This window comes from Onychostruthus taczanowskii, unplaced genomic scaffold, assembly GCF_017590055.1.
Source record: "Onychostruthus taczanowskii isolate IOZ18803 unplaced genomic scaffold, ASM1759005v1 scaffold17, whole genome shotgun sequence".
In the NCBI taxonomy this organism is placed as follows: Eukaryota; Metazoa; Chordata; class Aves; order Passeriformes; family Passeridae; genus Onychostruthus; species Onychostruthus taczanowskii.
This window is the reverse complement of record NW_024498906.1, coordinates 234,608-257,973: the sequence shown is the minus strand read 5'-3', so window position 1 is coordinate 257,973 and position 23,366 is coordinate 234,608. Positions and strand designations below refer to the sequence as shown.

General features: G+C 40.8%; 1 protein-coding gene across 4 annotated transcripts in view; it reads right to left on the bottom strand.

Moving 5' to 3' along the window:
* The window catches only part of REPS2 (RALBP1 associated Eps domain containing 2), a 101,081-nt gene extending 79,637 nt beyond the window's left edge, over window positions 1-21,444 (bottom strand). For all 4 annotated transcript variants that reach the window (XR_005952298.1, XM_041399911.1, XM_041399913.1 and 1 more), the window contains exon 1: window positions 21,169-21,444. Coding sequence is in view for 3 of the 4 variants with exons in the window: in XM_041399911.1 (XP_041255845.1) it covers window positions 21,169-21,384 (216 nt within the window). In the remaining variant the exon portion in view is untranslated. The remainder of the gene's footprint in view (window positions 1-21,168) is intronic.
* Between the last annotated feature and the right edge of the window lie 1,922 nt (window positions 21,445-23,366).

The window sequence follows — 23,366 nt, the reverse complement described above, 5'->3', positions numbered from 1 at the left end:
AAAAGACTGCTGATTTATTGGATTCTGGAGAGATGGGTAAAATGGAGCGATCAATGTTGCAAGCTGATTTCAGCTCTCCAAAGGCACTAATGATCACTGCAGGAAATGTACTACTATCTGCAAAGCAAGAAACAAAGGTCCAGTCAAATCTTAGTGATTGTATAAGGATATGAGTATAGTTATTTGTGATCTGGTCTCATTTGACGCAGAATTAAAAAACTGTGAATTCTGCATCAAATGAGACCTGAATCACAAATAGCTATACTGAAATCTATTTGTGATTGACACAAAGTACATCAGCTAGCACTTCTTTAACCCTGCAAGAAATCTTTCTACAATCAAATGGGGCAATTCACAAATGGAGCATAACCCAAAAACAGGACAGTAAGTCTGCATTTGCCATCCAAAGAGTTCTGTGCTTATCTTCTGCTGTGCTGCATATTCAGTATTTACAACCTGCTCTAAATAACTATTCTATTAAGCAATTATTTTGCATTGACCCATCATTCAAGAAAAAGAAGCTTAGCAGAGATGCACTGGGAAAGAGCAACCATGTACCAGTTCCACTTATGGCTGTTGCTGAAACACCTTCCCCACCTCTCAGCACAGTTGCGTGTGCAAGAGGAGCTCACAAGGTATTTTAAATGCAAAATTTTTGAAATGAAAACAAAAAATCAGTTTCTCATTTCTTTGGTCTTAATGCAACAATTAACATTATGCTTATTTCAATGCACCTCCATTATTGAGGAGAAAACACAGCAGGCAAAGCATTTAAGGATATTAGCTGTAAGGCTTTTATGACTTTCACACGACTTTCTGGCATTAATCTAGAAAAACAAAAGGACATCTGTACACATTACTACATTTCAGAATAAAAAATTATTTGCAAAAGTTTGTCACATGCCGCTTTTCTAAATATCTGTTCATTTTTAGCATTACTTTGCTTCAGTATTGAAAATTAAGCCTATGCAACAGGACAGTGAATGAACTAGTCAGCAATCATTTTTCCTTTCAATTGCTTTATTTTCTTTCTTGTTCTTTAATACTGGGAAGTTTTATATTTAGACAGAAGTCTCCAGGCAAATTATTGCTTAAAGTAAATGAAAACTAAATACCAGAACCCAAGCCTGTGTTGCAAAACAGTTCTTAAAGGCAGCAACCTCTCTTCCTTCTCCTAGCCCTCTGCCCTATACTTTGCACAATTTCTGCACAAAATGAAAGAGTCTGCAGCGCAAACAGTTTATCGTGCAATTAAGCCCCACAACAAATTCACAAAAGAGCCAAAGTACAGCAGCTTAAAAGAAAGAAAAAACAAACTGCAGAAGATTTTAATAAAATTATATTTTACTAAGCACGTAGTCTTTGAATAACTGAGCTAGAAATTCTTTTCTTCTAATTTTTTCTCTCAGATTCACATTAAAACAACCCCATGGAAATTCACTAGGAAAGCTCAAGGTTTGAAAACCCCTGAGTTTCTTCGTTGTTTAAAGCCTAACTGAGAACAAGCAGAAGTACTTAACAAATATATACTCTTTCCCCTCTTTTCCTTGACTAAACCATTTAAACTCCTCAGAGTGCAGGAACCGCTTAAGCTTTTAATTCCCTTAGTGCTTTTGCACAGGAATCTGTTGGCTTAGTGGACTTACAACAACCACTTTGTTAGGCATGAGAAGCAAGATAACAAGGGAAGTCCTATTCCCAACACTGCCCTTCACTCCGGTCCCACCTAACAAATACTGCTCGACCTTCCCAGCTGCTGCCCAGCAAGAGTGCCACAGAAAGCGCTGCCAGTTTGGGATATCTCAAGATTCATTTTACACTGGGAAATTAAATTTCAGATGTTCCTATTACTGACAACTTACTGAAAGCAAGTTTAAATGGAAGAGGAAAATATCTGAACACAACAGAAAACACATTATTGCCACGTTTCTTCACTTGTCATTTTTCAACTCTGGCTTAGTTTTATTTTGCTGATGAAACCGGGTCTACAGTCAGAAAGCAGGAGTTGTTTTTCCATGTGTAAATACTTAGATATAGATTACATTTCATAGTTGGTTTTGAGGGTGGGCTGACAGGGAGAGAAGGGCTGATGCAAGATACTGGGAATTTTTGGGGGGAGAGGGAGGTGTTTACAAGTTCCTGGGGCTTGCACAGGGGCAGGGGAAAAATGCCAGTTTTACATCTACTCTCCTGGTGACCCATTCACCAAGAAAACAAAAAAGCACCTCCACTGATGATCTGCTGCTCACCACAGCTGTGGGCTCACTGCTGATGAGCATGAATGGGAGTTTTTTCTTTCTTCAAGTCCTTAGCCATACTAACTTTCTAAGGTGTTCTACAGCATCTGTACTGAGGAGTTTCAACCCCTAAAAAAATTGTTTTAAGCAGAAAAGAAATCAAACTATTTACCCACAAGCACATTTCCTCTAGAAACAAATCAGTTTATATATATTTTGCAATACTATCTGAAAGACTCTTAGATTTTACAAAAAAGTAAAACATTAAGATAAAATCACTTTTAAAATAATCGATGGTATGACAGTAGTTCTGAATTAAAACAACTTGCCTACTCTAACTAGCAACAAGAAATTAAAAGCAGCACTGCCCAGTATACCTTTTAAAAAATGTAAACTTCCTAATTGTCAGAAAAATTTCTGGTGAGTACAAATTCTTAAAATATGTGGGGAAAAAAAATTATTTGATGTCACAAATAATTCTGACTCTCAGCACTGTACATACCTTACTGGCACAAAGAGAGTATTTAATACTGACACATAAAATACAGTTTTGAGGAAATTTATGTCTATAGATTCAGGTGATCTTGAGGTACATGCAAAACCAGGATGATTTTAACTCTGCCAAAAAACAAACTCTGCTACGTTTTTCTCTCAAATAAACCCGAAGAACTACATAAACTGACTGATAATCTGTAGGTTCCTATGCAAACAATTACAAAAAATGGTGACGATTGCAAATGTCACAATGCATTAAGCAGGAAAAAGCATTCAAAATGCCACATAAATAATATAGTTAGTAACACGAATTAAAAAAATATTTTTGAGAAAGATAACCTTATTCTTAAAATACCCATGCCCTTTTAAAATTTTATTTGCTTACCTATATGTTTCATCCTTCCAGATTCAGAAATACAGAAAACTTTTTGTTCATAATGAATAAGTTCTGCAAAAATGACTCAATTAAACTACAGTTTATAACAGAATTCATTTGTATTCTGTACCTTTCTTTTCAATGTCACAATATTTGGGCACCATATCCAGGCTCTTATTGTTTTAAATCCCTCAGAACTGCTTTCAGAATAACAATTCCCACAACACTGAAAATCTTTGGCACTATACTTTAATGTCAAAAGGAATTAATTCAAACTAAAAGAATACAAAACCTTTTGTCCTTTTAAACAAGAACCTTTAATGAGGGATATAACTGTACTTATTGTACATCAACAGTACAAATTTAATTCAGATTGCATAAGAATACCAGATTTTTTTTCCCCTTCCTGGCAAAAAGCTGGAGGCACTTCCACAGAGTATTAACTTTAAAAACCTTGACACTCCCCAGAGGAAACTGATTTTCTACAAACACTTTGGGAAGGGTTCAACTTGGATTCCTGAGCAAGACATTTATAGACCATTTGGGTCCCAACCTACAACATGCCCACAGATGAGGGTGCAGCATATGGAAACCCAGCACATTCAACGAGTCCATATCAGATGAAACTTTGAGAATAAGGCGGAACAAAATGGAAGGTAACGAAAAACCAATTCTAGAGTTTAACATTTCTCCTCAGTCTCCTTATTACGCATTCTGCAATGAAATTGTTTGCATAGTAATTGCTGATCTTCTGTAAGTCTTGACAGACATATGAGATGGCAATCATCCAACTTATTTTGCTCCCAAGAGCTTAATATATGACTTGTTTTTAAAGGAATTAATAAGAAACATTTCTAACTCAGCAAGGAATTTATTGTGAATTCATTCCTTTCTTGAGGGATGACTTTTGGGGGATTTCTGTGGGTTTTAATCTTAATTTTGGGGTTGTTTGTTCAGTTTGGTGCCAGTATTTCCAGCTGAGGACCCTCTGAACACCAGGTGCTGTTATGAGGCTTTTATTTTCTAGTCCACAACCAATGCTGGTTTCAGGGACATGATGTGTACATGACCACACAAGGAAGCCACTAACAGCAGTATGTTTTTAAAACTAGAATTTAAAGGAATGAACACAGACACAGGTGAACACACCGTACAACACAATCCACCATTTCAGCACATGTGTAGAAACTCCAACTCTGCCTTGCTGGAAACTAACATAGTTTTATGAACTCAAAATCTTCATGAGCTCTTTATGGATTAGTCCACTGGGGCAACGAGACAGTTTTGGGGCAGACAATGACCCCAGACACAATTCAGGGATGGAGAGTAAAGATCCTGCAGTTGGTTGATGCATTTTGACTGTCTTGAGGGCTGTGATCAGTGGTTCTGATCAGCAGAATGGGCAGTACAGCCCTGTCCACAGGGAGGACCTCTCCTGGCACTGCAGCTCCCCAGGGCCTTTGAAAACATACCAGGAAGCCTCAGGCACAAGGGACTCCCCACTCAGAACACAGAGGAAAGCCACAGTGGAATTCCCACTTCTCTGAAGATTCACTCCCATATGGGCTTTATTTTTACATCCTTTGTGACCATTTGCACTGTTTTCTGTCTTAATAGCAAATGCTGCATAAAGATTCTTGATGAAAAACTTTCTCTGCTTGCACTTTCCCAAGACATCCTGCAGAAATGTCCAAATGCAAATATCAGTTTGCAGCCCTAAACTAAAAGGAGCTATGGTAGCAGTAGGCTTGAAAAAGGAGAGGAATAATCTGTTCTTTACACCGGATACAAACAACATCAGACTTAAAAACAACCTTGAACCCAAAGATAAGGCAGCAGTAGAGTCAATTACCTGTAAAAGTTGTAGAGTTAGCACCAAGGATTAACAAATTGCTCAATACATGGCAATGGGATTTTTGCTATAGGCAGGAAAGGGTATTTAGGGATGGTCCAAGGTCCTTTCCATGCTTGTAGATTATTCAGCCTCCTGTAAAAAGATGTGGCTGATGTTAGCACACAATACTCTCTCCAACACTTTTCAGGACTCATAAGCTTTGGAGTCCATTTGGTTTGAAAGAAGGGCAGAGGTGTCAAGAAAAGCATTTCCCAGACCATGATTTTCACAGGTCTTATCAGCACTGCTGATGCAGCTCAGCCCCTTCTCTGTGCTGACACAGCCATCAGGTACCATGTGTTGTTTCTGAACCAGTTAATGTTTCTGCTACCACTGGCCCATGAAAACTGCTATGCTGTGCCCATGCTACCACTTGCCTTTTTCCTATGAAAGGGCAGTGTGGAAAGCCAGGAGCAAGGGATGGCAACCCAGGGGCAACTTAGGACACGAGTCCTAAGTCCTGAAAGACAAGACTGTGTCCACTGATCTGTACCTCAGCAGCAATTTCAAGAAAAAAGTACAGAAAGATCGCTAATTTTCAATGACACCTAACATCTACAAAAACTTCAGACACGCCTTTACTGATTATCCTTTGTTTTATTCCCTGTCATACTTTGAAAAGTGAAAACTACAAAGTCTGGTCTTAGTGGGCAGCCTCTCTTACTACTGGCCAAACCCTCTTCCTCCTTCTGTACACTAAAGGGGTCCTTGACCACTCCAGATTCACTGGTCTTCCTCCCTACCAGCTTCTTGCTCCAAAAGCAGCAGAGTCAGCAATGAAGTGAAGAGCAGAGGAATATCCAGACCCAGCTGAGCAGGGCTACAGGGATGAAGGTGAGCATTGCCCATTGCTTGTATCCTGCCTCTCAGAGGAAGCTCAGTCCTGGCACTTTCAGAACATGCACAAACATCTCTCTAGACTGGGGAAGCTGGTTTAACACAAGCATACATCCTCTGAAAACTATTCTGCATTCCAAATACTCTTTCAAACAACCCACGTCACAAGCACTTTATACAGCTCAAGATCTAAAAACACATTTACAAAGTCAAAAGGTACATAGTCAAGGTAAGTTTGGCTCACAATTAGATAACCTTACATAATTTTTTCCAGGATTGAGTATCAGCAAAAACACTTCTGCCATTACATGAATGGTGGAGTTTGTTATTTTTAAATTCCACTGGGCATAGTTGTGCAGGTTTTATACAAAAAAGTACTTTCCTGCAATGTTTATACTTAAATATTTCTATAACAAAAATTTAAAAGTAACACAAATGTTCCTTCCAAGTAAAGAAAAACAGACAGCAGAGGAATAGTAAGAAATTAAGGAAAGCCTATTAGTCATTTTTACTCATAATAAAAACCAAAGATAAATAAATTTGGAAGTACTTTCAGAAGGCTCCAAAATGCTCATAATTAAGGATGAAATAGATATGGAGATAATTAATGAGATCTATCACAAGAGAAATGTTTTGTAATAAAACATAATCTTGCTGCAAAGGATACTTAAGCAAGCAGAAGAATACCCTGCACACCAGCACAACTAGGGCAGTTCTCTCATCACAGGCAGTGAAACCTGCAGTAAAACCAATGCTAAATGATCAAGACTTCTTAGACACAGCTGAAGAAATTAAGGCCTCCTCACACAAACGAGTGAGGAATGAGCAAATAGCAATGATGTTGGGTATTTAGTTTAGAAGTAGCCATCAACTGCAATATGCTGAGCTGGTCCACTGTGTGTGAGGGGCTCATTTCCTTGTTGTGCCAAGGATAATGTACCTGTTCATCTCAGTTCCCAGTATGACACACCACTTGGGGTCACTGGGAACCTGGGTCTAAATACAATTAAAAAAAAAAAAAAAAGGGGGGGTGTGGGAGAGTGGGGAAAGGAACAGACATTCTCTCCAGCTCCCAGGCAGATGGCAGTCACAAAGGCTGGAAACACTGGGAGAAAGAACTGGCACAAAAGGAACAAGAATAGTGCTGGGGCATACTGTCTTCAGCTTCATGGGGAGTTAGAGGGAATTTATAGGACAGAGAGCTCCCAAAGCCCTGCAGTGATGAAATGGGGGGTGCAGGTGCAGGTCATCCTGCAAAGCACTCCGTGGGCAAGGTGTGCCTGCAAACAGAACTCCTGGCAAGCCCTCGGGGAATAACATTCAACCTCTCAGTGGCTGTGGCCTATGTAATAGCAGAATATATGAGAATCCATCTCCACCAACGTCCAAGCACTTGCATTTTTCTTAATGCCAGAAAACTAAGGAAACCAAGGAGGCGACAGGATTCAGCTCTAGTTTCAAGGAAATCTTCTCAAAGTAATGCATTTTAGCAAGGCATACAATTAAAAAAAAGCCCTAAGTAGAGCTGACAAAAAGAACAAGAACACATCCCTTCCGTTTCTCATCCCTCTATTTATTTATTTCCTGGCAGATGCAGAGAAGTGCTGAACCAGCAGCTCTCTTGGCTGGTGGAAGTCGCCAGCTGGAAACTGGGGGAACAAAGAGCAGTGCAGGTGGAGCCTTGTGGGAAGAGATGGGGGAGCAAAGAGGGGCACAAAAATAGCGACACAGAGCAGATACGGAGACACTCGCCTGTCCCTTTTGCTCTTCTCCACTCACTGCTACAGTGGGTTTTAAAATGCTGTTTTACAGCCATTTTTAACCTCATGTCCACAACACTCTTGAGAATCATAGAATCATTTAGGTTGGAAAAGACCCTAATTGAGTCCAACTGTTAATCCAGCACTGTTCCAGAGACCGTGACTTGACTTCCCTGGGCAGCCTACATCGGTCAAGAAGTTGTCTTTGAGCAGCAGAACCAATAAGCCTCAACTTTCTCTAGACCCTAGTCTTAGGGTGACATTCCTATAGGGATTCTTTAATGTTAAACATGGGCTCATTTCCTTTTGGAATGTTCCTCTCAACAGCAAAATTAATAGGCTTTTCTTTCACCAGATGACTTAGTCTTCCACATAACTCTTATGTACTCTTCAAAGTCTCTCAATTTTCTTGAAATTTTATTGAAATAGTTGACCAATTCAGAAGTTATTACAGGGCTGAATTAATAACATCATTGCACAAACCTCACCTCTTTCGAAAATCAGACCAAAGAAACCTCAGCCCATGACATAGGAAATTGACAAATTTCAGATTACAGTAAGGAAGGTGAAGCAGAAAAAGTAGTAATAAAGGAGACCTTTTTTTTTTCCTTTTTTCTTTTCTAAAAGCACACATCTATGTAGGAAATGGCAAAACCTTTCAGGAATATAGATTTGTGGTTAGTCATATAGTGATAACAAAAAGACCATTAGCTGATAGGTCATTACTAGAAAGAGATAAAATCTTGAATTGAATAAAGAACAGGGTGACATGTTAAGCCAGCCCCTAACGTGAAACCAGATGAGGGATGCCTTTCCTGCAGTATACATTACACATTCAAAAACTCAAAGAGGTCTTCAGCTCTTTGACCATTTAATAGTTAATGAGACTAATGGGTGTTCACACAAGGATATAAATAGCATTCATATTCTCCTTGCAACATGGTAATAAATGAGCTACTGCTGCTACACAGAGGTAAACTGAACATTCTATTGCAAATAAGTACATCTATCATTGTGCTTGCAGCAGCTCTAGATAGACCACAAGAAAAGGGGAACTCAGAGAGCAAGACTATCATTAACAGCTTTGACAGAAAATTCTAACACAACAGAAACATCAGCAGCAGAGCAAAAGAAACATTCTATATTACATAGTACTGAAAAGCCATTTGAGGTTAAACATTTTTTGGGTGTTATGTTTGGGAAGTGGTCCGCTATGGCAGTCTGTATCAGTTTATGATTCAAACACACCTTTCCTCGGAACTACACAACTCAATTATGCTCTTTCATCACAAAACTAACAGCCCTGGCCATCCTGGAGCAATGGTGAAACATTTTTGAAATAGCTTAGTGTTCTTCTACAAAGGAAAATTTCTGTACAATTTTTCTTGCAAGACACGTTGTCTTGAAAATGTCATCAGGAAGCAAAGCAGAATTTCAGTTTTTAAAGTTGGTCCAAATAATTTCACTGCTCCAAATTAAGTTTTTCTCTGCAGAGCCACATATGACCCAAGCTTCTCAATGACACAGTGCTGTGAAAACTGCAGAAATGCTTTTCTGGGCCAATGCCAATAGGATGGTCCTGCAACTCTCAATTTAGGGCCTTAAATATTACCAGAATTCTCCATATGGATGGGAATCAAGAACACATAAAGCTAGATAGTACTACTCATCCACTTTCTTAGATGTATTTCGCATTTCACAGCTCCTGACACATCACTCCTCCGTCTTTTCATTAAAATGTGAAACACCTATGTTTTGAAACTTAACTTGACCAACTTACGAGAAGGACTAAAAAAGTATTACAGTGTTCAACTATTAATTAGATGGCTATTAACATTTGCGCTTACATATTGCCAAATAATTTAAACTAGAAAATTTAAACTATGTAGTAAGAAAAAAAAAAAAAGGAAAAGAAAAAATATTCACAAATTCTCTTTTACTTTTGCCCTTCTGGAAGTTTCCCTCACTCAGAAATGTTTACTTTAAGGTCCATCCTTCAGTACCTGAACGGAAGCCCTTAATTCCATTTCCAGAATAATCTCTTTTGTTGCAGGGCTTAAATTCAGTAGTTATACTGAATACAGAGTGCCTTGCTAGACTTAACTAAAGCTCTACCTTTTGCACACTTCCCCTGCAATCAAATATATGCATAGTAAGTAATGCAATCTAAAAACAGCTAATGAGTATTTCCTATGGAAAAATACTCCTTTGGAGAATATACTCCTCAAGGACAGTCCTGATTTAGATTAGATCAAATAAAAGATATAATTACTATAATACAGCTGTGGGTGGAGGAGGGGGAGGAGAGAGGGAGAAAGAAAATAAGGGACTGATAACTTGATGTAAATAACACTAAGAATTATTTTCCTGCTGACATCAGTACTGCCCAAAGCTGCTCTTTCTTTGTCTGAAACATTTTCTCTGGCCAGTGAACCTGGGACCTGTCAGGCTGTGAGGGAGCAGGTGCTGTAACATCATCAACCCCAGGCTCCCCATCCTGGTTCCTTCCTCTCACAACACTCAAAATATGTTTTGACAGACATGACTTCATAGCTGCATTATTTTAGAGGTATACTGTATCTCCAGAATGATAATATAGTGCTGTTTTTAAAAAGAAGTCCATGATTAAGCGAGGGTAGCAGCAGGGTACAATACAATTGCGAAAAACCCGGAGCATACCAATTTGTTACAGGGGTATATCTCCATCATATATCAGGAATAGAAAAGAGAAAGCTGAGGCTCTCTTCATTTCTAACCTTGGCAGCACCTCCTGAAAAACTGAACCTAAAAATTGGGTAAGATTTTGGCTCAAAATTGGGGTTGTTTTGGGGAATTTTGAGGGGTTGTTTATTTGTTTTGGGTTTGATCCTTCTCTTGCTGTTGCCAGGCTTTCCAAGAGATTATCCAAAGACTCTGTAGGAAGTTTCAGATCTCAGCAGAGTTTTAAACCTTATGTTATCTCTCTTAAAAGGTTACTGGGTTCTATCCTGTTTCATCTTCCATCTGCAACAGACATTTATATTTATAACCTGCTCATCACCACGATACCTAAAGCATCTAATAAAAAACAGAAACAAGCAGCTTCCCAGACCTGCCTTTTATTACTCAACAACCGAGAGCAGCCGTTAACCAAATAATTGGGTTTTATTTATTTTTGCCTTCTGATCTCCTCCCAAACCAGAGAAGCCCCAGTAAACACTGGCCACCAGGATGACTCCAATCCCTTCACATCCACTGCTTGCAATGACATTCACTGCTGTCCTGCTTCTACTTATCTCCCTCAGACTCAGGTAAGGTCTTTGTTTATACATTCTTAAAAGGGAAAACTTGTTTCAGCCTATCTATTCTTTATGCTTCCATCCAGCACCATAAGGGATGTCCTGCATCTACCAGAAGCACAAAAAGCTGCTGGGAAGCATGAACTTCACAGGTACCAAACCCAGAAAGGAACCTGGCCAGTAACTCAGACATCAGCTCACCATGAAATGTACTACCTACTTTGGAATAGGCTTGTTTCTCCTTCTCATGCTTCTTAAAAAGGGTATTACTGTATATTAGGTCCAAAGGAAAATTTGTTTCCATTAATACTGAAGTCAGATTTTACAGAAGAGACAGCCTGAAGGCAGGGGACACGTCCATGTAGCTGAATAGGAGAACACTTCTAGCAGCTACAACTGTCTAGGTCTTCCACAACCTTCAGCAAGAATAGAGAAAAAGCTCATTATTCAGAGGTTTAAATCTTTGTTTCTTGCTTATCAGAATGAGTTATGGACAACTCTGCAGGGCAGATCCGACAGCTGATGTCTCCCTCATCCTGAAAGCAGGGGCAGAAAGCATTTAAAGTTGCAAAAACCACTGGAGTTAATATCCAGGAACTGGCAAACACCACATGAAAAATGTGAGAAATCCTCCCCAGCTAGATGGTAGCCACCAAATCCAGTCATCTTGAACCAGACTAAATAAAAATACTGCAACATCTTGGATCTCTTCCTGAAAAAGAAAACAAAAAAAAACCCAAAAAAAACCCAAAAAAACAAACAAAACAAAACAAAACCAAAAAACAAAAAAACACCCAATCTACTATGATTCCAATGAACCTTTCAAATTTCTGCCAGGAAATGAAATAGGTTCTTTCCAAGTCACCTTAACACAAAGGTACCATACAGTCCCATGGAAGCTGCTGTTTTGATGTTTCACACCTTTGTGGTTCCCTCAGCAGGTGACATCTCTGTGGCACCACAGTGTCCCTTCTGAACAGGCTGCCTGGCCACCACCGCTTCTATCTGTAAGGGCAGAATTAGTGTAAGGAACAGAAAGGAGCTGGAGATGATGAACATGAACAATCTCTTTCCCAAAATTCAGGTGTTCAAGGTGCCACAGTGCTTCAACATCCAGGCAGTTCAAAACAAAGTGTTTTGATTTAATTCAACAAAATACAACTTTTTCAACATTTCCAAAGCAACTTCTCTTGCAAACATCATTAAATTTGCCCTAGAAGACAGGAAGAAATTCTGGCATTTTCTATAATAATGCAGCTCTGGGTTTTTCTCTGCTTTCAGACAAAATGAGACTTAACTAATACAGAAGTAAACAGAAATTCTGTGACACATGATGCATTTTTGATACAAACAAATCTCTTACTGACATATCTCCCACTCCATCAATATATTTTTTTTCAAATGAGCTTCTTTCTTCCATAGTTACTGTTATGTGATTTTTTTGGACTGGCTACCCCAATAAAACAGTGACGCTTCCTGTATCCTTGTGTTTTATCATATTTGGCATGTTTCCTGAGTTCACTTCCCTCGTGCTTACGACTACAGAAGGTTCTTTTAAAGGCAATGCAGCAAACACACAAACATTATCTTCTACTGTTGTGCAGTTATCTTAATCAATAATATTTATTAAAACCCTTCTTTAGTTGACAGTTATGGACTATTTTTATGAGACTGAAGAGTTGTCTAAAGTTTTCTTAACTGAAGGTGTACCCATGTTGCTAATTCCATTGCACGTGGTGTATACTGAATACACTTCCTGCCCTTCATTGATCTTATATCCCGTTTACTTCTAGTTAGAATCAACACATCTTTTGGAAAAGCAGGTTAAATTTTTTCTCTTCCACACAACTAAAGAAAACACTAAAATTATCACTATTTCACCCAACATGCTTGCACCTTAATTGCGGAAATGCATCCTTCTGTCAGTGAGAATCTACTTGTTTGTGTCCAAACCAAGGGTTTGTCCTCGACTCACCAGAAGAGCACAGGATTTCAAAACAGCAACACTAGAGTCAAAGACTAATCTGTCTCCAGTGTCCATGCACAGTATGCCAGCATTTATGGCACATTTTCTGCCGCAATTTGTATTTGCAATTCTATCTGTACACAGTAAAGGAAAATCAGCCTATGGCTATTAAAATATACAGATGTTCTTATAAAGACAGCAATTATTCAGAGGAGGGAAAGCAAAAAAAAAATTAAATACATACAGAATCACACAATTGAGTTTTGGCCTCCCTCCCTTTTTATTCTTATTTTTGGCATTTGGGATCTCAAAGTACTTCACCTTTTACTGCTCCACTGCTGTTACTGTTCACAACAAAATAATTCTGACTCCGTTTGTTAGCCCACAGCAGTCACCCTGTTTTGCAAATGATTAGACACATTGTTTTGTTCCAAATACCATCATCTTGGCTTCCATAGGACATCATTGTGTAAATTATGCCAGAAGTAAATAATGCATGAAATGTGAAATGTTGCCTATGCCAAAGCTGATCTAATGTTTCTTGGTGTGGAAAGAGACTTGAAGAAAATGAAAGGATTAAAAAAAAAAGGTAAATTCATTTGAAAGGTTCACGCCAAAAAAACACTTGAAATTTATAATCATAATAATAAAGTAATGCTACAGACACTTGCTATCGGAAGTCGAATTCACCTTCATGACTCATACCAGAGTGAGCAAGCAGACACCATGGACCATGTTCAGACAGTCTGAATTCAAGCTCAGCCAAGTGTTTCCCATTAGCTGACACTAAACTTTCAGCGCCACCAAGCCAGTGGGAATTATGAGGCCCAAATCCAGCATTTTATCATGGCTTGGCCCAAAGGAGCATCTCCCACCACTTCCAGACAGTGAAGGGGACCAAACCAGTCCTGCATATTCAGACTGGAGGACTACACAGGTGCAGGGCTAAAATACTAGAACCAGTATTTGAAGATTGTTTGGATGGGGCAGAAAACAAATCCTACAGACATAAAATGTAAAGCAGAAGAAAGCACTGAAGATGTACTCTGGTAGTCAAGCTGCCAAAAGCTATTCAAGACCCCCCTTTTTTTGCAGGCTTCACAGCGCTGAACACGGGGCACTCCTGTCGCTCTGCTCAGCAATGTGTGCAGGATGTAAAGGTCTGCATGGCTCAAAGAGGCACAGGAGACAATCGAACAGACAGCCACTGTGTAATCCCAGAGGGGTTCCAAGCAGCCTGCTCCAGACTGAGAGTGCCCAGGGTAGAGGGGAGCATCTTCAACACCCCTCTGCAAACAGTCTGAAACAACAGGCAGCACCAGGTGTCTGAACTTCAGTGTTTGCAGGGCAGATTTTTGGGAAAAATAAGCTACTTAAAACATTATTTAAGTCCAAGGAGGTAAGACCCTAATTTCACAATTATCTAGATAAAGAGCTGTCTTGTTAGTTGGTCATCAAAACAAGACTCTTACGCTTAAAAACAAAATTACTATAACATTTTTGCTCTTACCACAAAGTAATAATTTAAAGTATATTTGAGCAACCACATCACCTAATAAACATATTAATTCTTATTTTCTAATAAGAATTCATTTAATTATTTAATTAATTTATAATAAGAATTCATTTCATTCTTAATTATAATAAGAAATTTGCTCTATTATAATTGTTAATAAGAGGCACACCTGCTTTTGTATGTATGTATGACATATGCAAAGTTAAATTTAGATGAAAACTGGGATTCATTTAAAAATACATAGTCCTCATCTGCTAAAAAAACAAAAGCTACACGTTTCTCATATATACAAAGATTTGGAACTTTATAAATACTTTTTGCCTTTTAAACACTTTGATAAATGAAGTAAATATAATTTGCAGTTAATGATTTAGTTGATTATTTCTGGTCACTATGTCCTACCAGATCACAGAACTAATGGATCTCAATCCACCACAACCTTCCACCTCATCATCCTATCTAAAATAAAAATAAAATTTAAAAAATAACGATAAACAAAAAAAAAGTTATACCCAACAGAGTTCTCAGTTTTATGCAGTGTCACCCAATAATGCTGCTGAATACAATGGATAAAGAAAATACTCCCTCTGTTCAGGAAGAGGGGATTACTATTTGTCCACAGTTGATTTTCTACTCCAGCAACCTTTTCCAGTTAATTATCTACTAACTCAGCTGTTAAACTGTTTGACTGTCTCAAAAGTTGAACTAGCACATATGGCTCATTAATGTTTTATTTTACTATACTGTTGGTATGTTTAGATGTTAATACATCAAAGAATCTTGCTTTAGAAATATTATATCAGATGTATTTGTCAATCATATCATTTTAAATTTAAATAGGTCATTTATCCTGATTCCTTGCTCAAGAAATGCTTGTTCCATCTTTCATTACTCTATCTTGGCTAAGTTTTTCAGCTCAGCTGAATTCATGTTTTCAGACTTTATACCATCCCTCTTTCACAGGGGGTGTTTGAGCCAGATTCAGCCGCTGAAGTGAATTGTGTTCAGCATCTCCTTTGCAAAACAGACTGTGGCAACACCATCAATCTGTGTATAACCATCAGAATACTGACAGCAGATTGCTGTAGATATACAAAAGACTAGAAGAGGTTATACTCAACTGTTTGGTGAACCCCACTGCACTTATGTAACTACCATGACAAAAGCACTTACTGAAAACATAAAAATGAAAACCATTCTTCATTGTCCCCACTTCATACTGCAGCAACCTCTCATGAAGAAAGTTAACTCTTTTTCACCCCAGTGGATCTTTTTCCCTCATGTCTTTTGTATTATTTGAAATCACTGGCACAGCAAAGCATTATTTTCTTGGTAAACTCAATAATTAATTGACACTTGGCTGTTATGAGGGTTAATTACTGAAGACTGCAGGCCCTGACCAGAATAATTCTGAACATCCCACTGGATGCCTGTGGCAAGCAGGTCTAAGAGTCTGTTTTACAGTGTGATTTGAAACACACTTGGAAGGAATGGCTTCCACAAATCATCTACTGTGTATGTCAACACTGAGGCACTCAAAACTACTAACCTCGTAAGCAGCGACTATGAAGTGATAGTTTATGTCATAAAAAATAGTTTCAAGATGTATTAAGATTGCCATTTTCTATTTTTTAACGGAACGCATCAGCGAGATAGCCCCAAGTGAAGTTTTACCTTTTACTTCATTGCAATTTAGAAATTTTCTTAGTAACAATACTACTGTAGCTTTTACATCTGGGTTTTTCATTTTCCTACTTACATAAACACAAGTTTGCTTATGATTCTAGAAAGGCAATGACAATTTAGGAGATTGTGGTCAGAATACTGACACTGAAACGTCAGTTTCCCCTTCCTCCTCTTGCTGCACTGCTTACATGATGATGTACCACGCTTTTGTTTCTTTCTGACTCGAAGACGTCAGTAAGATACAACTTCTCTCTAACACCACTTTCTGATGGATCAACTGCTCACTCAGCAAAATCACACAGCCAGCACAAACATAATGCCACGTTCTGTCAACAGCTGCAACAGAGCGAACTTTATTTCTCTAAAGTAACATTGAGTCCAGACTTTCCTCACCCAAACAGCTCGCGTTGTAGCTGCCACAGTTCTTTTTCCTTTCTGCCTGTTCGAAGCAGACCATTAGTTCCACTCCAGCTATCATGCAGGTAATAATTTATACTTAGCAAATTAAGAAAAAACAAATTTCAGAAAGCCAATCCTTGCTGGAATTTTTCCAAAGAAATATCAACTTAACCACTTTTTTTAGTCTATTCACACTTCTGCTTTTTGAACATAATACAGTTAAAGTGTAGAGTTGTAACTATAGAGACAAGGCACAATAAACACAAGTTAACTCACGAAGTCTGTGTATGAAAAGCACGACCGTTTGTCTGTGTTCCCTATTCACAGAGCTGGAAGGAGAGTCCCAGCTAAAAAATGCAGTGCCTGTACAGCTCCAGCATCACACAATTAGTACTTGTCATCCTTGGAGCTCAAAATAACACAGTGTGTTCGTTTGCAGAGGAAAGAATGCATTTTCTTAACAAAATTGGATCTCTGTACTGATAGTGCCAAGTCCACCAACAAGATTCAGGTTTATAAAAGTGAGAATTAAAGATACTGTCAGACAACCAAGTGAGAATTAATCAAATAAGCTGGAAACTAATGAAAATAAATACGCATTTTAGTGTAAATCTTGAGCCCAGTTCTGCTCCTCAATTTCTTAAGACAAAATATTCAGAGACAATAGTAATGTCAACAGACAGCAAAACTAGCACAAGGTACCTCTCCTTTGCTGATCAGAGGGCAGTGACTCTGTAAAGCATTATTTTATCTGAGATGCCTGCAGACATCAGCCCATTGTTACTTGGCACCCACAACAGGCACACCTGGGGTCCCAGACCCAAGCAGCAGAGGCTGTATGTGCTTGCTGGTGGCCAGCTTCAAAACAGGGTCACAAATCAACTGCCCCAAATGAGACAGGGCAAACCAGATACTGTCAGCACCCGGCACAGCTGTCAGTGTGGAATACTGACATCCCAGTGCACTTGGGGAGCATAATCCAACAGATCTTGCAAGGAATAGGCCCAAATCCCCAGAGAGTCTGCCCACATGGCCACATAAACCTGTTTTAGTCATCCACTGATGACCAACAGTGGTGCCTCCTGCCTCCCTCCCTTCCTCCCACACCTCTGCCTGCTGTTTCCCCTTGTTAGAAGGGTTACTGATATTGAGCTATATAACAAAGCACGCTGCGAGATCACCGATTTTTTGTGGGTCCAATGAGTCCAAAACATTTACTTTTTTTCAATTTTTTCTTCTTTGCACAAATTCAGTTATTTTCCCTTTTGTTAGGAGCCTAAAGCATAGAGAACAGCATTTTCAACCTCATCAATACGTACATATACATATAAATCCAGCAGATGCTGTTGAATTTCTTCTAATTCTGACAGTCTGCATAAGTGCCTGGTGCATGACCAGTCTGCTCTTTCTCCTTCAACATAAATATTGTAAAAAATAAAAACAAACCAGGACAGACCTTTCAGGCAAATAATTACAGGCATTTTGCAGAGTTACTTTAAATGCCGCTGGTAAAAGATCTGCCATAGGTTTTGTTCAAGTCTAAATACAATCTTAATGGCTCTGTCTTCAGCCAAACAATATGTCTAGCCAAAGACTTTCAGTACACTGGGGAGGTATGATTATACAGTCCACAAAACCCATGCTGTTCTGTCCCTGTCACGCCCTTCTCTGTCCTACGAAGTGTCTGACGTTTTTGATTTTAGTGCTAACTGCAACCTTTTTTCCAGAACTGAAATAACTCTTGCTGAGTTCATTGTTCGATCCTGTCTGTAAGTAAAGCAAAATCAGTACAAGCTCTGCTGAACCCTACTGCCCAGCAGAATTGCTGGTTTTAATGAGCCTGGGTGTAATGAATCTGTGTTCAATCACTTCATTCTTAGCAAGACCCAGGACTCTCGGGTGCACGCCATCTGCTCCGACTGACCCGGCTGCTCTTGGATTTTTTCCATTTATTCCAGCATTTCCTCTTCTGCCACATGCTCTGGCATTCCCTACCTGCTCTCTGTTACCTGGCCTATTTCATCCACGTAACTTCTTGGATTAAGCCAATTAAACTTTAAACCAAACCCTTGCCTGTTTGCTGTCTGAGAGCACACACCACTGCTTTTCCCCTAGGAACTGATATCCCAGGATGCACCCACTGATTTTTGCTTAACAGCAAACCCTGCCATTACAGGTAAGGAAGTAGAGAGAGATTTCCTGTGATGCTCATGAGCATCATCCTGATGAGTAATAAATTTCAATCAAAGAGTATAAGGAAAAGCTCCTTCTTTTTCAAAGATTTATCCCACTTATTACACGAGTACAACTGAAGACAACAGCACAGGTTTGAGACTGCCACAGCACTAAATGTCAGTTCTGGAAGCATCCTGATTTGTAAAACCACTCCTCAATGAATGCCTTGAGAATAAAAAGCTGCAAATTGCACATTGCTTACAAAACCATCCATAACTGTCTCTTGCTACAGCCCAGGCAAGGCCAGAGAACTGTGTTTAGTACCTTCTGGACTGTGCTGGCTTCACTTAGTAGAAATCCAGAGTTGGTTTCCAAACCAAATCTCCCCATTTCTGACATGAATAAACTCAGCATGACCATTTCTCAGTCGGTCAGTAGGGATGCTGCCTGTATACAAAGCACTAAAAGTGACAGATGGGGATTTTAAAAAGCATTAAAAACCCCCAGAAAATGCTGATACTCAAAAATTATTTCAAAGAAAGCATGCTATCTTAACGCAAATGAGCTGTCTTGGTCTAAAACAGGTGTTCCCTGTACTAGCAGAAAATGTATACCAGGAATCTCTGTGTATTGCTCCCCTGTTAGAATGGTAGGATTTTTTAATGTGAAAATATTAAATTGCATTTTTGGAATATAATAAGATAAAACATCAGAAAAACATCTCAAATAACATTGTGGGATTTTCCCTATCAAAACATCCCCATTTGCGATTTTTTTTTACCTTATTGCATTAATTCATTTTTCCTGAAGTCTCAGAACATGTAAGAATACCTGACAGCAGTGGGTTCTGAGGACAGGCACACCAGCAGTAGAGCAGAATGCCACTGTGATTAGTGCCCTATAAACAAGAGGGGGAGGGAAGGAAGGAAAAAGTGAAACAGACCCAGATCCCACAGGCCTTATTATCTCAATATTCCTGAAGCCAATTACAGGCTTCTTTGCCAGTAATGCTCTCACCACAGCATAAATGTACCTGGAAATAATCAAAAATAGTTTAAAAAAAACCCAGAATGTCAAAACCAACCAACAAACAAATCCAAAAACAAAACCAAAATCAATACCTCACCATTTCCAGGTTTAAATAACACATTAGTACCAAAACAACCCTGAAAACAAACTATGATAATAACATAATGATAAATTTCACGTAAATGATAGGGTAAGAACTACATAGCTAAAATATGAGGGTTTTTCCATACTTCTTTGAAAAATTAAGTGGCTATTTAGATAAGCCTTTTTATTTGAATTTAAATGTTCTGTTCTTCCTCTTTGCAAAAAGAGGAAAGCGGAAGAACACTCCTAGTGCTGTATCTATGGAAAATCTCTACTTTCACTACTCCATTCACCTGCAAGACCAAGGTCACAGTGTGGCTCCACACAAGGTAGTAATACAGCACTCGGTAAGATTTTTGTTTAACTGATCTGGTAAAGAGCACAAATAGGAAGAAAAATATCCTTGAAACACCACAATTTTCATTCAGAATCCCCTGTGCAATACGAATTTATATAACCCATTAAGAGATGATCTGCCAGCCATCAGGACAGCAGTAGAGCTCACTACCTCTGGGCAGTGCCTAGGTACATGACCTCCATTTCATCACAACTTTCTCCTGCTTGATCAGTAAAAGCTACTGAAGAACAAAATTTCTGGAAATAAAAGTTAAATTAATAAATAAATAAATATCAGGAATACCCTATCTCTGTTCAGGAAGTATTAGGCAACTACAAAGCGTTAGTTAAATTACTAATCCGCAGGTGGAGAAGACCCAAGTCCGGTTCCTCCCTGTTCCTGGAAACTGGCTGGCACAAGCCTTCTCCCACCCCGGACAAGCTTTTCCTCAAAAAGCAGCAGGGCTCCGCCTCACAGCCCCTGCTTCTGTGGGGGGACCACTTCTGGGGCTCTGCTGCTCTGACGGGGGAGACCCTCGCACTTCGCACCAAAAACTGACATAAAACACCGCAACATCATTTCACCCGCGTATTTTTTTTTCCCACTGAAACCAAATTTAGGAAAAAAAACCCTCAGTGGTAAACCAGGAATTTAGCACATGTCACGTCCTTTCATACAACTGCTTTTATGACTTTCGGGGCCCTTTTGAGAAAGACGACGGCACTACCGACCTGACAGGGAGAGCCGCGCAGTGCCCGGCACAGAGGGGCTCGGCGGCCCCTCAGAACCCCAGAACCGCGGAGCCGGCACTGCCAGCGCCTGTCTGGAGGAGGCAAGCGAGCACGGAGCAGCCCCAGCACCGCCGCTGCGGGCGGGACCGGCCCCGCTCCGCTCTGCCCCGCCGCCGACAGGGCTGTGCCCCGTCCCGGCCCCGCGGGCAGCGCAGGGGCACCGGCCCGCCCGCAGCCCCCAACTTCCAGCGGAGGCAGCGCCAGCCCCTCTCCCGAAGGGCTGCGGGAGCAGGTCCCGTCCCGCACCCCTCAAAACGCCCGCGCCCCGCAGCTCCGGGGGGAGCCGGACCGGACAGCCCCGGACCCACCTGGTGCAGCGTGTCCGGGGGCAGCTGCGAGGCCCGGAACAGCTCGCCCACGCTGCTCCCCCCTGCGGCCGCCTCTGGGGGCGGGCAGCACCGCGAGAAGAGCTCGGAGTAGCGCTGCTGCTCGGTCTCGCTCAGGGGCAGCAGCAGACCCCCAGTACCGGCAGCGGCGGCGGCAGCAGCACCGGGACCGGACCCCCCAGCCGGCCCCTGCTCCATGGCGGGGCGGCGCAGGCACAGCCGCTCGGGCGGGCAGCGGGTGCCGCGCCCCCGGGGAGCGGGGGGGTGCCGCGCTGCGGCGGCGAAGGTGCAGTCCCCGCCCGGTGAGCGCCGCGCCGGCTCCGCAGTGCTCCGGCCGCTGCCGCCGGCCCCGCCTCTGCCCTCGCGGCCCCTCCGGCTGCCTGCCCGCGCTGCCGGGCCTCCCGCTCCTGCCCCGCTGCGGGACGCGCTCGCGGCGCTCAGCAGCACGCCGGCTTCTCCTCAGATCGTAGGATCGCGGAATGGCTTGGATTGGAAGGGACCTTAAAGAACGTCTCGTTCCCACCTCCCTGCCAGGGGCAGGGACACCTCCCGCTGGACCGGGCTGCTCAGTACCCCATCCAGCGTGGCCTTGAACGGTGCCAGGGACGGGGCATCCCTCGCCAGTGGCGTTTTAAAAGTACCACCTGCTGCTGAACGTGCCACGTGGGCACCACAGAAGAGAAATGGCATCATTCGATAGCCTGCAGTGAGTCCCAATCGATTAGCCGTGCCGGTTGGAGGGAGAAGCATCTCACCGTGTTCTCTCCCCAGTCTTTGCTTTAATGTGAAGGGCAAAGAGCCCCTTGCTCATGGAGACGAGATTACTCTTTATTACTTCTTTGTCAGCAGTGGCACTGTAAATGTTCTCTTTACGGGTGCAGCAACACCTCAAAAGTCAGGCAGATCACCACCGAGGTGGGAGACCAGCCAGGAACTTGTTTGTGTGTCTCATACTGGTTTTTTCAGCCTTTCCTCCCAGCAGTTCTTTCAGGGAATTTCAAGGAATAAGCTAATCAACAGATATTTACAAGGTGATCCTTGTAAATATCTGTGACCCACAGAGGAGTCAACAAGTTCTCTTCACAGCAGCTTTGGTGCATAGACATGGCCTGGCCCAGGAGAAATCAGACTACCTCCTGTTTGTTTCCGTCCTGTACCATTAGCAATGTCAGGCCAGCGTTGTTACATGTGTTCCTGAATGCAAAACATTTGGGAAGTCAATGTGGTTTAATTTTTATATGCTTCTTTACTATTAATTATATGCCTCTTTACTATTAATTCAGGGGGAAAAAATCCAAATGTAATAATCTTACATAACAGTTTTACTAAAAAATAGTTCAATTTACAGTCTGTAAAGCCAAAAATAAAATTACTAGCTCGCCACTTCCATTCTTGTTAACCAAATATTGTTACCTCTTTTTAAAATCTGTTTTTAAACTACTTTATCATCTTTACACCACATATCTGTCTGTGCCTCCTTCTCACTTGCACAAAACATGCAAACTCTTCATTCTTCTAATCCAAATTGAGGATCTGTTCCTGCCATCTCAATGTGTGGAATGCTGAATAGTTGTTAGATACAGCTATTGGCAGGTGAATAATTTACACATGTGTTTAAGTCTAGAATTTTATGGAGAAGAATTTTTTCTTTTAGGGACAGAGATTGTCATAGTATTTTCTCATTTCAAAACATATGGTTATGCAGGAGGGCAAGACTATTTCAGCAACTGAATCTTGTAGCCCAACTTAAAGTGGCAAATACCTGTAGTAGCTCAAAAAAATTAAGCAAGTTCTCTTGAGAAGGCTCTGCAGAGCAGAGAGTGAATGACCCCCTGACAGCAAGGTACATCGCCTGGAGAGTCCTGCAATGTCACTGGCCTTTTCCTGTATCTCCAGCCAGGTACAAGGTACTGCTCTGAGGAAATGGTGCCAGCCATGTGGAGAGGATGTAGGGCCATTCCTAACTATTGCCATGTTTAACTATATGACTCTCATGGTAAAATATCTTCAGCCTAGCTTATGGAAGAACAGCTGGCTTCCACGTGAACTTGAACAGGACAGATTTTGTCCTGACAAGCAAAAGAAAACACTGTGAATAGTTTGTGCAAATTGTGCATTTTTCTGTGCCTGAAAATGCTCATTTGTAGCTGAGCAGCTCAGTACTTGTGATGTCTCATCAC